The 17639-nt window shown below is 35.2% G+C and overlaps 1 protein-coding gene across 1 annotated transcript; it reads left to right on the top strand.

Moving 5' to 3' along the window:
• The first annotated feature begins 13841 nt into the window (after positions 1 to 13841).
• Positions 13842 to 17369, top strand: LOC18096247 (receptor-like protein kinase 7). Its single transcript, XM_006386367.3, has 2 exons — positions 13842 to 16532; positions 16722 to 17369. The coding sequence occupies exons 1-2, from the start codon at positions 13976 to 13978 to the stop codon at positions 17123 to 17125; spliced, it is 2961 nt and encodes a 986-aa protein (XP_006386429.1). The 5' UTR covers positions 13842 to 13975; the 3' UTR covers positions 17126 to 17369.
• The last annotated feature ends 270 nt before the right edge of the window (positions 17370 to 17639 follow it).

The following is a 17639-nucleotide window of genomic DNA, read 5'->3' as shown; positions in this document are numbered from 1 at the left end:
GTGGGTGGAAGACCAAAGACCTTATTAGTGGATTTATGAGTGTTCACGTTCCTCTTCGAAGCGGCAAGTGCTCAATTATTGGCCAAATCTCCAGACTGATCATCTTTGTTTCTAGTGCTTTTCCCCTTTCCCCTTCTTTATATCATGATAATGTTTGAAGGGAAGAACTCACTATGATGTGTTGCTTTTTGTCCGTTGTTGGGTATATTTATGGCTACTCCCGTGGGAATTATTGACAAATATCAAAGAGATCATGTGCTTGCCAAAGTTTTCCTGTCAGGGTTCTCGGTTGTTGTACACTAAGCATTTCCATTGCCCCTATCCTCTACATAAATATTCCATCCATCAACAGCGGTAATATATGTCTGATTATCTGGATTCTAAAGAGCATGTCTGCTTTCCAAAATAAATAAATAAATAAATAAATCAATGATGTCCTTTAATAAACGAGCAAATAATTGACGAGCCCATTGCTTACAAATGGCATCATCAGTCTCGGAAGAAGTTGCACGGGCCAAACAAGCTTTCGTATGGATTGTAGAGTAGCTTATTGTTGTCGGATATCATTTCGGAATTGAGTTTAATGGCTCCTTCGACAGTAATTTAAGGTTTTTATTTAATAAAAAAATCCAAGATTAAATAAAGTATATTTATTAATTATGTTTTATAGAATGAAAGGTGACTCCACTTAACAAAAGACACCAAGTATAGAATATAAAATGAAGATTAATCAAGGCTCCACTTGTTAAACATATATATAAAAATAAAAATAAAAATATTTCTTATTTTTTTATATATATAGTTTTGCATAAGATCTCCATTCACTTTAAATCTGCTACGGAAGACATACTTGGTTGGCCTTAATGCTGATCCTATTCATATTCTGCTATAAAATCAAGGATAGTGATTATATTATCCTTTAATTCATTCCGTTCTAATTAAAAGAAAACTATAAGGACTGTGCTGATAGCATGTGAGGTGATGTGGACTATAAATAAATGTGGATTATAATAATGAATTAACAATTTTGCCCTTCACTGCTACAAGATTACCGGGCCTTGCATGGGGTAAAATGATCCTTTTCAAATTGTCAAAAAAATCATGTACGAATTGAATCGAGAGAAGAAGGTTTTTACGCATGTCTTCAGCACAGTAAAAAAAGTCCATAAAAACAAAATTTTCTAAGCCCTGGCTTTAGGCTCTTTATCACCCTCTCATCTTTTTTTTACAAGTTAAATGATGCATTTGCCTTTAAAGTGAAAATTTTTCTGCATCTTTTATTTTGGGTTTTTTTTTTTGTTTTGTAATAATTAGATTGTTAAAAGGCTCTTTAGTAATTGAGTTCGAATAAATATTAATAAAAAAAATTCATCGGCGCATGCAACAGCCGTGCTAGTGTATGAACCGTCCACTTTTTTGATAGTGTGTGGGATGCCATGTGGTGATCATACAATGGCTTCCGGGATGTTCAATTCATCTTAGCTTCCCCTTTATCTAGGTATAGTTTGTGTTCCAAATAGACATTGGTTTGGCACGTGTGGTCTTTTTTTTTTTATCATTTCTCCACCTTGTTTTTAGTGTTGAACCCATAAAAAATAAAAAATAAAAACCCTTCAATTTGTTATTTCTTGATTGAGCTCAGGTATGTGATTCCACGGGTTGTGAGTTTAGGATGTTAATCTGAGTTTAGGAAATTCGTCTGGATTTTCTTTATTTTTTTAATTTTTTTAAACACATATTTTTTCAGTTTCATTCCTCAACATTTATTTAATTAGGGATTGAACTCCTTTTTTTATTTTCTTTCTATAAGAATTTTCACTAATATTGATAATGACCTGGGTTATCTCAAGTTTTTTTTTTATTTGTTCTCTATTCAATTTAGCTCTTTTTTTTTAGAAACTTTGTTTTTAAATTAAATTAATTGATTAAATATAAATATTATATGCTCATCTGATTATATTTTAATTTGTTTGCTTTCTGGATCGTTGCTCTGATTGTCGGTGTATGCAGTCTCTCTTACTGACAACATGAAGCCTTTTGTAATAATGTTTGAACCGTCTTAATAAGCTATTTCTAGTGGTTGAGCAGTGTCCATGATGAAGCAAAGATAGATCTTCGAAGGACTTTTCTTTATTCTCCTTCTGAATATGATTAATTATTGTATTTTTTTGTTTACATTGTTTTTGATGTTTTTTTTAAATCATATTATTTAATGAATAAATTTATTGAACCCGGTTAAATTAATAATTTAAATCTTATATTTTTTTTTACTTCTTTAGTAACAATAATAATATTTTAATATTGTTTTATATTAAAAAAAATTATTCGGCTGGCAGAGTCACGGACCGCAAATCTGCTGAATATCTAAAAACAATTGGCAAACAGCGAGACATAAAATACCTAATTACAACGTACAAGTCAATCAAATAGACCACTCGATCCATCAAAAAAAAAATAAAAAAAATAGACCACTCGATCCATCTAGATGGTCTTGCCGAGATGACTAATATAGTATCAGTCAATGTATGGCTACATTTTTAAAAAAGAAAATCAGGGATGAACAAGAGGGTAGCACATAGGTGTGGGTCCCATGTTTCTAAATAAACAATATATTAAACTCATACTTTGATTACCATAAAGAATTTTAGAGAGGAAGAAAGCAATTATTTTTGCGTTGTCATGTTTTTCTTATTCTTAAGACCTACCATGATATCGTCATCAACAAGTTTACAAATATTGCCGTCTAAGGTTAGCGGTTCTTTGTTTTCTACTTAGCCAACGATCCTGATGTGACCTCAGTGCCTGACTCCCTGTTAATTTGCATATACAGAATTATTATTCGTATTTTCTTTTCAAATTATTGTGCAAGATATCTAATTTATTAATCTCCAATAATTAATTCCCACCATTATCAACTTCTAATTAGCTATCATAAATTAAAAATTAAATCTAGAAAAACCAAGAATTTTTTTTAGTAGGAAAATCAAGAGTTCTTTGAGATTAATTCTTCATTCACCCATGATTTATTTAAATCATGTTAATTAAAATAAATTTCCAACAATCCCCTACATGAATGAAAATTATCTCACAAATTTAAAAATTACTAAAATATTTGCTGAGAAATACCGATTTGGTGGATTAGTACATTAGGACACGTAGCCTTTGATTTTGAATATTTCTTAGTGAAATATTATCGAATTTAGTCAGCTAAATAATAAACGTTATGTCTTGAACCATTCAATCTTTTATGTAAACTAAGACAATATTATTCATATAGTTTTTTACCTGAAGATTTCATTTGGTTCTTCACCACTCATATAAGTGATCTTTCATTAAGAGTATTCTACTATACTTCACTTGGTGTATCAAGATATGAGAATCATTAAAAGTTCAACTCACTCTTTATCACGTTGCAGCTAGCAGTTATTTTATCATAAGAAAAATAGAAAATAATAATTTTCTAGTACTACCAAGAATATTATGTGACTTAGTTTTTCATTTGAACTTAGATCATAGGATCTTCATTCAACTAGGTATTATTATCATCATTACACTCTTTTATCTTTCAAAGATTTTAAGTGTATTTCTCTCGATGAATTATATATAAGTTTTTTTGACAAACATTTGATTAGCGGATCTTTAGTATTTTTATTTGACTTTACATAATCAATAGAAATAATTATATTATAGAGTAATTATTTAACGATATTATATCTACAAAGTATATATCTAAACTTTCCATTACAAATTTTTTTATGCCCTTCCAATTTTTTATACGACTTCCTTTCCAACTTTATCAGAAACAATAAACTTTGATATCATCGTGGATCTAGCGATACATGTTTGTTTGGAAGATTTTCATGATATAGCTACTCCAACTAAGTGTGAAAACATATCTACTCGTGGATTTTAAATAATTAGTATTGGATATCAAATTAAAATCAATATACTCTTATACTATTACTGGATAACCAATATAGTGTAGCCTATAGTCCAAGATTTACCTTAAATACTTGAGTACTATTTTTATTGTCTTCAAAGAAAACTCTTGAACTTGACTTATTACAGTCCTTGAATCAATCATCTTGAAATATAGAAATTTACCAACTATGAATTTCTTCATATCGATATCTTCAGCTTTGTACTTTTTATCTAAAACTTTTCATAATACTTTTGCACTATTTATTGACATATCATATAGTGTATTGTCCATCCAATTCAAGATGTAGTTGTTGCATACAAAATTAATATGATTTTGTGTATCCACACAGCCACCACAATAGTAGAGTAGATTTATTTTTTGATGATTTTGGCTCTTTCTCAGTCAATACCTTGCCAAGTTTAAGATGTTCAAATAAAATAACATCTTTTGTTGTCACCTTTTAAAATTCAATCCATTAAATTTTTTTAGATTTCTCACCATACAAGAAGGTGATGATGAAATCCTCATTAGAAAAGTAGTGCTTTCCAAAGCAATATTGATTGACACAATCAGATCTAGAGTAAGAAAAGTAGAAAACATAATATAATCTATAAAAAACAATAGCTAATAATATTAATAGATAAATGCCTCGGGTCCACAATAAGCAAAAATTAAAAATTATAATAAAGCAACATGATAAATAAAAAATAATTAAACTATACAAGATAAAATCAACTTTTATTCACTTTCTTGGGTTACTTTTATGGAGTCTTATTTTGTTCATTGTCATTTATTCAATTATCATTATTTTACTTATAAACTGCAACGTGTGCATTAAAAAAGAAAAAAACTAAAAACAAAGGGCTTAATTTGCTACTGTTGGCGGTGGAGCTGCTGCTGGATCTAGAGTGTGGAAGTGCTTTCTCAAAACATTATTTTGCAATAATTTATTTCTCAAAACTCGAAGCTACTTCAATATCTACCAATAGGAGATCAAGCACTACAATTGAAGAGGAAGTTAACCATTATCAAAGAAAACATCTTCACTTTCTTGGAACGCTTGTTTAGGTGTTGAGAATGTGTGAGATTTTTCCTGAAACTGAAGAGAAGAGAAGAGAATAGAAGAAAGATTGTTTTAGGGTTTTTGAAGTGTGTTATTTTGGTTTTTTTCTTTGTGTTTTTATTATGGGTTTTTTTTTTTGTTTTTGCTGTTTCTTATTCTTCTCTGTAGAAGCAAAACAACAAAGCAAGAAAGTGATAGCTTTGAAAAGAGAAAAGTTAGTTTTGAAATGATAAAATTGGACACAAAACGTTATCTTGTAATAAAGTTTTTTTTTCTGGGTCGGGTTTTAGGTAGGTCGAGAAGTACCTTTGTGAATATGTTGTTACAGTCAGTGTTTTTTTTTTCCATCCATTTACAAAAGGTTCTTTTCGTAGAAGTGACACACATGTAATCTATATAAATTTACATATGCATTTGAGAACTATATGTTTAATTGGTATTGTTGTAATTTTCAAAGTATTTTTTTAATTATTTTTTCTCTAAAAATATTTTAAAATGATTTTTCTAAGTATTTTTAATGATTTTGATATGTCGATAGCAATTTAAAAGTTTTAATAAAATTTCTTGTTTGAAATTATTTTTAGCTTCAATAATTGAATTCTAAATAGAACTCAATCTTTAAAAATATTACAAAAACAAATTAGAGATAAATCTCTTTAATTTATAATTTTTTTAAAAACATTAATATTAAAGCTAGTTTTTTTTTTAAATAATCATCTACCCATCTTTTTGTTTTTAGATATATTTGAAAAAATAAGATAAAGATGATGAGAATAGTATAAAAATAAAATATATTGAATTTTATTTTATTAAAATATATAATTTTATTTATTAAATTTAAATTAAATACTATAATTAAATTAAATACTATAATTAAATTAAATTATAATAGAGAATTAAAACAACCAGTTAATCAGACATGCATGCATCTTTGCTATTCACCGCATTGAATGAAATGAAAGACCATAGTAAACAATAAAAATAATTAAACGAATCACAATTTTTTTTTTAAAAAAATCAGATCAACAAAATTTACATCGCCAAAAGATGAGATTATCATTTCCTCGACGGGAAAAATAAATCTCAGATACAAAAACTCAAGGGGTTTATATAAATCATGGAATATTAAGAGAGTATTTTCTGCTGTTAAAATGTTTTCTACGAGATTTGTTAGTTTGTATGGTAATAAATTGAAAATTATGCACGCATATAAATGTATATTTTTTTAATTTAAATAATTATAATTGAGATAATTATAAATAGTTATGATAATCATGAAAAATAAAATACGATTTGATGGAAAAATATTTTAAAAACAATTAGGAATTAATAAGTACCCGTAATTAAGGTATCATAAATTCCAGCGCATTACTACCTGAGTGTGAAGAAGAGAATAATTTATAGGGCTTCCAGTGAGAAAATAAAAAGAATGTCGTTGATGATTCGAGCAGCCAACACTTTTGTCTTGGTCCATCGTGGCCCTTGAGATTAAATGATTAGAGAGATGAGCCAATTGTTTTCCACCATACCTTCACTTCCTCGCAAAGGTACAAAAAGAACTCCATCGAGCAGCCCACTAACACCGCAACAATCAAGTAATCATCATTGAGGCGCGTGGACCACTCTCTGCTCTGATCACCACTGGAAAGCGAAGGGCTGTGCATTTACGCGCACAGGAGGAGAGTCTTGGTTTTAGATGCCTTTTCTGTGATCATATAACATTATCCACGTGTTTTCTAGACTATTGAGTGAGGTATTAAAGTCAACCTCGGCGGCTTGACGCTTCCGTGCTTCACCACTCTACCAAATAAATAAAATAAACGACACTCACAGTTTTAACTTGAAGGGTAGCAAGACTTTTCCGAGTTATTAAAATAGTTCACAGACTTAACAGAAATTTACCAATGTACTTGTTCAAGTTATTCGGTGCTCTTGTTTTTTAAACAAGATTTCAAAATCGAGTCTTATGAATCAAATATAATATTATTGAAAAAACTTTACTTTTTAGTGAGTTATTTCAGTTCGGCCAGATTAATTAGGGTTCAATAAATTTTTAAATATAAAAATTTAGATAAAAAAAATTTATATATATATATATATAAAAGCACAATTTAAAAGATTTGGCAAGTGTGCGAACATGGTTTTCTTAGCGTTATTATCGTAATATCAAATATTATTATAAATTATTTAAAATAAATACCCGACATGAAATAAAGTTAGGCTCGAAAATGATATTTGATGTCTCTAGTCGGTGACCTAGGGTTCATTAGACGCCCGTCTATTTCTCTACATCTAGAAAGTTTGGTCTTTCCTTCATGTTTCCTTTCATTTTAGAGAGGGATGGATTGAAACTAGCTTCCCGAGGGATGCCGACCTCTTCTTTAAAGTAAAAAAATCGCCTTCTTAATATATATATTTTCTAATTAATGGATTTCGAAAGGTACATTATACAGTATGGTTGTTGGCAAATGGCAACATTATTCTTACTATTTTTTAATTAATTCAACCTAACAAGAATGTGCTCTGATTAAGGGCCACCTTCTTGCCTGATTATATTTGTAATTTTAGTCAATGATTGCCATTATCTTTTTTTTTTTAATTAATATGGGTGTTCGGATCAGCTTGCGCGTATCTCGATTAATCTCACAGGTCTTAAAGTTAACGACTATATAAGTTTCCAATGACTATTATATTAGCAATCACAGGAAAAAGAAAAAAGAAAGACTTTAATTCCAAGCTTTTATTACTAGATTATCTACTAAATGATTCAATAATTGCCATTATATATCGATATCTTAAGTTGTTGCCTTGACTCCACAAAATTCATCTCGTCAAGCGTAAAACGTTCACTTGGTTTCTTCCCCTTGTTCGATCTTCGCACCATTTTAGATACAAAAGTTCACCCCTGTCATGTTTTTCTTTCAATGAATGGTATTTTCATCGGAATTTTAGTAAATTTTATTTTTTAAAAAAATATTTTTTTATTTTTTAAAATTATTTTAATGTGCTGATATTAAAAATAAAAATAAAATTATTTTAATATATTTTCAAATAAAATACATTTTAAAAGTCTATCCTCTCAAACTCTCGACCATTACATGAAAATCCTACATTTCTCGGCAACTTCCTGCCTTTGATGACATACTGGGTCATCATAAGTCGAGCTAATTTATGGAGAAGTAAAAGATTTGTCACTATCTATTTATACAAAGACGGGACTTTGGAAATTAATAAAATGTCTTCATAGTAACTTTCAGGCTTCAGGGTGATGGCTGGTAGTATATATTGACGTCTTGTATTTCAATTTAGATGGTGCTGTTAATACTATTTTATTATTCTTAGTTGAAGAGAAATAGAAAGCTTAACCTATTATTTAATCAATCTTTTGTATTTATATATATAGAGCAATATATAATAGTTAATATAAGGATTACAACACTAAAGTAGTCCTATAATATTTCCTATATATATATATACATTCTATAATATGTCCTCTAAAGCTGAGGATGAAGGATTAACTTGAAACTTGAATCGAAAAGCAGTAAAAAAAGCGGTAGGAAACGACTTAGTAAAGACATCTTGTTGTGTGTGGTCCCGCATCATGTGATGGGGGGACCACCACATTAATTAAGGAGGCAGCTGGCTGCCTCTTTCATTTAAAATGAAACTGCCACTGTAGAGGCAGTAGCAAAAATTTGAACGAGAGAGCAGAGAAAAACCGAGAGAAAGAAAGAAGAGGAGGCAGCAGAGCAGTCTGTCTTCTTTCTTTGATTTCCAGTTCGTTCACCGTTGGATCGGGCTGAGATTTGGACAGCAGCTTCTAGACACGTTACTCTTCATTCTGAACGGTTGGATTGAAGATTGGTCGTGTGGAAGCTGGTCGTTTTGACAGAAAACGGGGCTGTCAGTGTTGTGAGCTTTTCTCTAACATTACTCTCTTTAATCTTGTTGTAATCCGAGAATAAGTTGTTCTTGATGATATATATATGTTGTAGCCCTTAGTTGAATCTGAGGAAGAACAATTGTGAACCTATTATTTGTGATAGTGAAAGTTTTTAGGTGGACTCCGGTCCCATGGTTTTTCCCGCATCGGGTTTTCCACGTAAAAATCTTGGCGTTGATTTGTGTGATTGTTGCATTATATTTGTTCATTGTTTGATTCTGTTTTTACTGCACAAAGAGGGAAAAAGGATTGGGACTTGTGAATTGTGAATTGTATTCCGCTGAATTGATCCGGTTAGTTGTCTCTAGTTTTCCCAACAAAGTGGTATCAGAGCATTTGGTTGTGTAGATTGAATTCTTGTGCAGTTAAAATGGAAAAGGAAGATTCGGGCATGATAAAGCTCACTTCCTCAAATTATTTTCTATGGAAAACAATGATGGAAGATCACTTATATTGCAATGATTTGGCTTTGCCGATTGAATGTAAAGGAATAAAGCCTGATGATATGGATTATGCAAAATGGAATGGACTAAATAGAAAGGCTACCGCTAATGTTAGAAAATGGGTATCTTCTAAGTCCATTAATCACATTTCTCAAGAACATGACTGCTATACAGTGTGGAAGCTGTTGGAAGAAACCTTTGCCAAGGAGAGTGCACAAAACAAGGTTTTTGTAATTAGAGACCTTGTGAATTTGAAGTATAGAGATGGTGAAGATGCTTCAATGCATATAAATGTATTCCAAGGGTTCTTGAATCAGCTGTCATTGATGAACCTTGAGTTAGCCGATGAAATGCAAGCATTAATCCTATTGAGTTCATTGCCGGATAGTTGGGAGACTTTGGTAGTGTCACTTAGCAATTCTACTCCGAATGGAAAGCTCACTTTGAAAACAGTGAAGGATTGTATCCTCAATGAAGAGAAGAGGAGGAAAGGGACAAGCACTTCCGAGTCTCATGCACTTGTTACAGAAAGTCGAGGGAGAAGTCAAAGCAGGTTCTCTCACGGCAAGCAAGATGGAGAATCCAGCAATAGAAAAGGCAAATGGAAGCCAAGAGGAAGATCTCAATCAAGGAAGGGTTTTAAATGTTATTATTGTGACAAGCCTGGGCATATGCAAAAAGATTGCAGAAAGTATAAAAGAGATAAAAAGGGTAGAGATGAAGACAAGAATGAAGAGAATGGTACAGCTGCAGTTGTATCTGATGGTGATGTTGCCATTGTGTGTGATGATGGCTGTGTTAATCTTGCATGTCAAGATACCACCTGGGTTGCAGATTCAGCAGCTTCTTACCATGTTACACCCCGACATGATTTTTACACATCCTACACTGCTGGTGACTTTGGTCAAGTTAGGATGGGAAATCAAGGGATGGCTAGTGTTGTGGGCATTGGAGATATTTGGTTGGAAACCAATACTGGGTGCAAGTTGCTACTCAAAGATGTTAGGCATGTGCCTGATATGCGCCTACATTTAATCTCTACAGGTACTCTTGATGAAGAAGGCTATCACAGTTACTTTGGAGATGGTAAATGGAAGCTCTCCAGAAATTCCCTAATTGTTGCTAAAGGGAAGAAGATGGGTCTCTACATGTCACAAGCCAAGGTGATCAAAGGGGAGGTGAATGCAATTGAAGATTGCTCTACTGATCTATGGCATAAGCGGCTTGGACATTTGAGTGAGAAAGGCCTTGGCATCCTTGCCAAGAAGAACTACCTTCCATTGAAAGGTATGAACTTGAACACATGTACTCATTGTTTAGTTGGTAAACAACATAGAGTTGCATTTCAAAGATCACCTTCACATAGAAGGTCACATGTTCTTGATTTAGTTCATACTGATGTTTGCTCTATGATTGATAAGTCTCTTGGAGGTGCATTGTACTTTGTTAGTTTTATTGATGATCACTCCAGGAAGATTTGGGCCACTTGTTTGAAATCCAAAGATCAGGTGCTTGATGTCTTCAAGGATTTCCATGCCAGAGTTGAAAGAGAAACTGGCAGAAAGCTTAAATGTATTCGAGCTGACAATGGTGGTGAATACAGGGGTCCTTTTGAGAAGTACTGCAGGGAACATGGTATCAAGTTGGAGAAGACCGTTCCTAAGACTCCACAGCAGAATGGAGTGGCTGAGAGAATGAACAGAACCATTGTTGAAAGAATTAGATGTATGCTCTCTCATGCAAAGCTGCCTAAGTCCTTTTGGGGTGAGGCAATGAAGACTGCAGTTGCCATGATCAACCTTTCTCCATCAGTTCCTCTTGAGTTTGATGTTCCAGATAGAGTTTGGAAAGGAAAGGATGTTTCCTATGCACACTTGAGAGTGTTTGGATGCAGAGCATTTGTACATGTTCCAAGGGATGAAAGGTCTAAGCTTGACAGCAAGACAAAGCAGTGTATTTTCTTGGGCTCTGAAGATGATGAGTTTGGCTATAGGTTGTGGGATCCAAAGGAGAAGAAAATTGTAAGAAGCAGAGATGTTATCTTCTTTGAAGATCAAACCATTGAAGACTTTGAACTGAAGGAGAAAACAGAGTCTACAACTTTTATTCCATCTAATTCAAATCCAAGACCTACTCCACAGTTACCTTTGATGCCTGCTAATCATGGGGGAGATTTGCAAAATGATGATAATGGTGGTTTTCTTGTTGAGCCATTAGTTGGTGATTCTGAATCAGCTAATGATGATATTGATGTTATTCCTGAACAGGTTATGCAGGAAGCTCCAGATGAGCCACAATTGAGGAGGTCAACCAGACCTCGCCAACCTTCCACCAAATATTCTCCTCATGAGTATGTGCTGGTTACTGACGGGGGAGAGCCAGAATGCTTTGATGAAGCTATGTCACATGAGAAGAAAAGTGAGTGGTTGAAAGCAATGCAAGAAGAGATGAAATCCTTGCATGAAAACCATACTTTTGAGTTAGTGAAGCTTCCTAAAGGTAAGAGAGCACTCAAGAACAAATGGGTGTTCAGGTTGAAAATTGATGAACATTGCTCACAGCCAAGGTACAAGGCAAGATTGGTTGTGAAAGGCTTCGGTCAGAAGAAGGGTATTGATTTTGAAGAAATCTTTTCACCAGTGGTCAAGATGTCTTCAATCCGAGTTGTGCTTGGCTTAACGGCTAGTTTGAATCTTGAAGTTGAACAACTTGATGTGAAAACTGCCTTTCTCCATGGTGATTTAGATGAGGAAATCTACATGGAACAACCTGAAGGGTTTGAAGCAAAAGGTAAAGAGCAGTTAGTTTGCAAGTTGAAAACGAGTCTATATGGGTTAAAGCAAGCTCCAAGACAATGGTACAAGAAGTTTGATTCTTTCATGGTTGATCATGGTTATGACAGGACCACTTCTGATCATTGTGTATTTATGAAAAGGTTTCCAGATGGAAACTTTATTATTCTCTTGTTGTATGTGGATGATATGTTGATTGTTGGCCATGATGCTAAGAAGATTCAGATGTTGAAGGAAGAGTTAAGCAAGTCTTTTGCAATGAAAGACTTAGGACCAGCAAAACAGATTCTTGGCATGAAGATCACACGTGACAGGAAGAACGAGAAACTTTGGCTATCTCAGGAGAGATATGTTCAAAAGGTACTTGAGAGATTCAACATGAGCAACTCCAAACCGGTTTGTTCTCCACTTGCAAGCCACTTTAAACTAAGTTCTAAGCAGTGTCCTTCAAGTGATGAAGAAAGAGATGAGATGAAAAAGGTTCCTTATGCATCCGTAGTTGGTAGCTTGATGTATGCCATGGTTTGCACAAGGCCGGATATAGCTCATGCAGTTGGTGTGGTTAGTCGATTCCTCTCCAATCCTAGTAAAGAACACTGGTCAGCAGTGAAATGGATACTCAGGTATCTCAAAGGTACTTCTAGTTTCAGCCTATGTTTTGGTAATAATAAACCTGTGTTGGATGGATACACAGATGCAGACATGGCTGGTGATGTTGATTCTAGAAAGTCCACATCAGGATACTTGATGAAGTTTGCAGGGGGAGCAGTCTCATGGCAATCAAGGTTGCAAAAATGTGTGGCATTATCCACTACAGAGGCTGAATATATTGCTCTTACTGAAGGGGGCAAAGAGTTGTTATGGATGAAGAAGTTCTTACATGAACTTGGCCTAGTTCAAGAGAACTTTGTGTTGCACTGTGATAGTCAAAGTGCAATCCATCTCAGTAAGCATCCTACTTTTCACTCTCGATCAAAGCACATTGAGGTTAGATATCAATGGATTCGAGATGCTATGGAGATGAAGTCATTTGTTGTTGAGAAGATTCATACCGATAACAACGTGTCAGACATGATGACCAAACCTCTACCAAGAGAGAAGTTTGAGTTTTGCAGAAGGGAGGCAGGCTTGTCAGAGCCTCCTAAATTGAAGCTTACATGTTGATCGCCAGTATGGCGAATTCCTCACATGGTGCGTGAGGGAGAGATTTGTTGTGTGTGGTCCCGCACCATGTGATGGGGGGACCACCACATTAATTAAGGAGGCAGCTGGCTGCCTCTTTCATTTAAAATGAAACTGCCACTGTAGAGGCAGTAGCAAAAATTTGAACGAGAGAGCAGAGAAAAACCGAGAGAAAGAAAGAAGAGGAGGCAGCAGAACAGTCTGTCTTCTTTCTTCAAAATACCTTCCATGACACCCGATAATATATTTATGATAATTTACTATGCAATTTTTTTTAAAAAAAATATCCATCTCAATGAATTTAAAAATATCAAAATACCCTTTTTGCAAAGAAAACTTATCATCAACCTTTAGCCTAAAGTTCTTCTTTTAAATGGAAAGAAGATATGAATTTACTGTTCGTATCTACAGTAAAATGTTTTATGTACAGTAAATCCGCTACCTCTTTCAGTTTTTTTTTTTTTTTAAATATCCCTGTAACCACAACACAGTAAATCTATCAATACGTGAACGCCCGCCATCAAAGTTAAAATGGCACCATCACCCTCTGCATATTCCATCCTTCTTCTCTGATTCCAAAACCCCCCGTCCCCCCAAAAACAGACCATCGTATCCGTTTCACCGGCCGAAATGTCAACGGCCTATTCTTCCATGCAACACTTCCCTTCTCTGCTTCTTATCTGTTTTCTCCTTCTCTTCTCCAAGATCAAATCCGATGAACTTCAAATACTACTAAACCTTAAAACTTCACTTAAGAAATCAAATACTCATGTATTTGATTCTTGGGATTCAAATAAACCCATATGTGAATTCACAGGAATTACCTGTAATTCAGATAAGTCAGTCAAAGAAATCGAGCTTTCGGGACAGAACTTAGAGGGTGTCCTTCCTCTTGATTCAATATGCCAGCTCCAGTCTTTGGATAAGCTTTCTTTTGGTTACAACTTCTTGCACGGTACCATCACGAATTACTTGAACAACTGCACAAAGTTGCAATATCTCGATCTTGGCAACAATTTGTTCACTGGGCCATTCCCTGACATATCATCTCTCAGTCAATTACAGCACCTGTATTTGAACCAGAGTAGGTTCAATGGCGGTTTTCCATGGAAGTCGCTGCAAAACATGACAGGTCTCGTTACTCTAAGTATCGGGGACAATACATTTGATCGAGCTCCGTTTCCAAATGAAGTTGTCAAGCTAACAAAACTGAATTGGCTTTACATGACGAATTGCAGCATCGAAGGCACAATTCCTGAAGAAATTGGAAATCTTATCGAGCTCACAAACTTGGAGCTTAGTAGCAATTATCTATCCGGAGAGATTCCTTCTCAGATAGTAAAGCTACGAAATCTCTGGCAGCTCGAGCTCTTCAACAACAGCTTGACGGGAAAGTTGCCGGTCGGGTTTGGAAACTTGACAAAGCTGGAAAAATTTGATGCGTCGACGAACAATTTAGAAGGTGATTTGTCTGAATTGAGATTTTTGACCAATTTGGTCTCTCTGCAGCTATATACGAACGAGCTTTCTGGTGAAATTCCAGCAGAGTTCGGTGAATTCAAGAAACTTGTGAATGTTTCGTTGTACCAGAACCAGTTAACAGGTCCTCTTCCTCCAAAGCTTGGTTCTTGGACTGATTTTGATTTTATTGATGTGTCCGAGAATCAGTTGACCGGCTCAATTCCGCCAGATATGTGCAAGAAGGGGACTATGACTCGGCTTCTCGTGCTTCAAAACAACTTGACTGGCGAAATTCCGGCTGGCTATGCAAACTGTAAAACGTTATTGAGGTTCAGAGTCAGCAACAACCGACTTTCTGGCAAGGTTCCTGCTGGAATTTGGGGATTGCCCGAGGCGAATATAATTGACATCGAGATGAATCAATTCGAAGGTCCAGTGACCACTGATATTGGAAACGCTAAAGCTCTCGGTCAATTGTTGCTCGGAAACAATCGCTTATCTGGTGAATTACCAGAAGAGATTTCGAAAGCTACGTCATTGGTTACAGTCCAGTTAAATGACAATCTGTTTTCGGGAAAAATTCCAAATAAAATTGGTGAACTCAAGCAGTTGAGCAGTCTTCATTTGGAAAACAATATGTTCTCTGGTTCAATACCGGATTCATTAGGCTCATGTTATTCTCTCACTGACGTGAGCATGGCTCATAATTCGCTTTCTGGTGAAATCCCATCCACTTTGGGGCATCTACCAACTTTGAATTCTCTAAATTTGTCGGAGAATGAGATTTCAGGTCATATTCCAGGAAGCTTGTCATCTTTGAGACTAAGTCTTCTTGATCTATCCCACAATAGATTATCTGGTCCAATACCTCAATCTTTATCAATTGAAGCTTACAATGGTAGCTTCACTGGAAATCCTGGTCTCTGTAGCCGGACAATTAGCTCTTTTCAGCGATGCTACCCTAAATCCAGTATCTCCAAGGAGGTCCGTACGCTCATCCTTTGCTTTTCTGTGGGTTCAATGATTTTGCTTGCTTCACTCGCATGCTTCTTCCACTTGAAGAAGAGAGAAAAGTATCATGACCGCTCGTTGAAGGAAGAATCTTGGGACTTGAAATCTTTCCATGTGTTAACCTTCACCGAGGATGAGATTCTTGATTCAATTAAACAAGAGAATCTGGTAGGAAAAGGAGGGTCCGGCAACGTGTACAGAGTGGCCCTCGCCAATGGCAAAGAACTAGCAGTGAAGCATATTTGGACTGCAAATTCTACTAGCACTAAGAAGAGCAGGAGCACTACACCAATTTTGGGAAAAGAGGCAAGAAAATCTAAGGAATTTGATGCAGAGGTGGAGACCTTGAGCTCAATTAGGCATGTCAACGTGGTGAAGTTGTATTGCAGCATTACCAGTGAGGATTCAAGCCTTTTGGTCTATGAGTATATGCCAAATGGGAGCTTATGGGACCGATTGCATGCATCAAGGAAGATGGAGCTTGATTGGCAGACGAGGTACGAGATTGCTGTGGGGGCAGCTAAGGGTTTGGAGTATCTACATCATGGGTGTGATAGACCCATAATTCACCGCGATGTGAAGTCTAGCAACATTTTATTGGATGAGTTATTCAAGCCTAGAATTGCTGATTTTGGACTTGCTAAGATGATTCAAGCCAATGGTGGCAAGGACTCCACCCAAGTCATTGCAGGAACCCATGGTTATATAGCTCCTGGTAAGTAAATTATGCTCTTTACTTCGATTTTTTTCGTAGTTTTGTTCATGGGAAGATATGTAGGTATTATCTCTTTATACTCCCCGTGTCAAGTGGCTAATTGAAGCATCATGGAATTGTGGCTTGTTTGGCATTTCATTTTAGCTTCAAGTCCAGTTAATTTAACATATATACGTTTTGATTTTCCAGAATATGGGTATACATACAAAGTGAACGAGAAGAGTGATGTTTATAGCTTTGGCGTGGTGTTAATGGAGCTGGTGAGTGGAAAGAGGGCAATAGAGCCAGAATATGGAGATAACAACGACATAGTAGATTGGGTCAGCAGCAAATTGAAGACTAAACAGAATGTGTTGAGTATAGTGGACTCAAGAATTCCAGAAGCTTTCAAGGAAGACGCTGTCAACGTGTTGAGAATTGCAATTCTCTGCACTGCAAGGCTTCCAGCAATGAGACCAGCCATGAGAAGTGTAGTCCAAATGTTGGAAGCAGCTGAGCCGTGCAAGCTGGTGAGCATTGCGATCAGTAAAGATGGTGCTCTTAACATGAGAAAGGAAGTGAGAGATACGGAGAAGTACAACCCAGATCAGTAATTGACTTCTCTTCCCGATTGCGTCAGTCTAGTTCGAACATCTTCGAAAGAATTTCCGTATGCTGGTCTTTAACATGTATCATATAATTGCTTGTATAATTATTAGCTAGTGTCTGTAGTTCTTGTGTGTGTAATCTGCAAAATTAGCCTAGACCCGAGGCTCCTTCCTCTCTACTCTTTTTGGTACTCGTAAGGGTGACGAAGATGCTAAAATCAATAAACAGATGGACCATTTTGTTGTCAAATGCCCAGCTTGGTCGACTTAACCAAGGCCCTTTTTTATTTTCTTTTTGGTTGTCAAAAGCAGCGTGGATCAGATCTTTTAGTTCATCACCCAAAAACTTCCATGCCAAGAGGGAAAAAAACAAGGAAAGAAAAAGGTAGGACAAGGATTTCAATCTTCAGGGGAAAATAAAATAAAGAGACAGCCATGGTCGCGTATACTTGAAAACCTGGAACCAATTGTTGGGTCAACAGCTATCCAAAGGGGTACTGTGCACGAAGCTGCTATCGTA

Source organism: Populus trichocarpa, chromosome 2 (genome assembly GCF_000002775.5).
Source record: "Populus trichocarpa isolate Nisqually-1 chromosome 2, P.trichocarpa_v4.1, whole genome shotgun sequence".
Taxonomy (NCBI): Eukaryota; Viridiplantae; Streptophyta; class Magnoliopsida; order Malpighiales; family Salicaceae; genus Populus; species Populus trichocarpa.
This window is presented reverse-complemented; position numbering and strand designations above follow the sequence as displayed.

Bases quoted from the DNA above. Each gene is read 5' to 3' on its own strand.
- LOC18096247 (XM_006386367.3), top strand. From the start codon at position 13,976: ATGTCAACGGCCTATTCTTCCATGCAACACTTCCCTTCTCTGCTTCTT. The intron at 16,533-16,721 runs GTAAGTAAATTA...TTGATTTTCCAG, and splicing joins CCATGGTTATATAGCTCCTG to AATATGGGTATACATACAAA.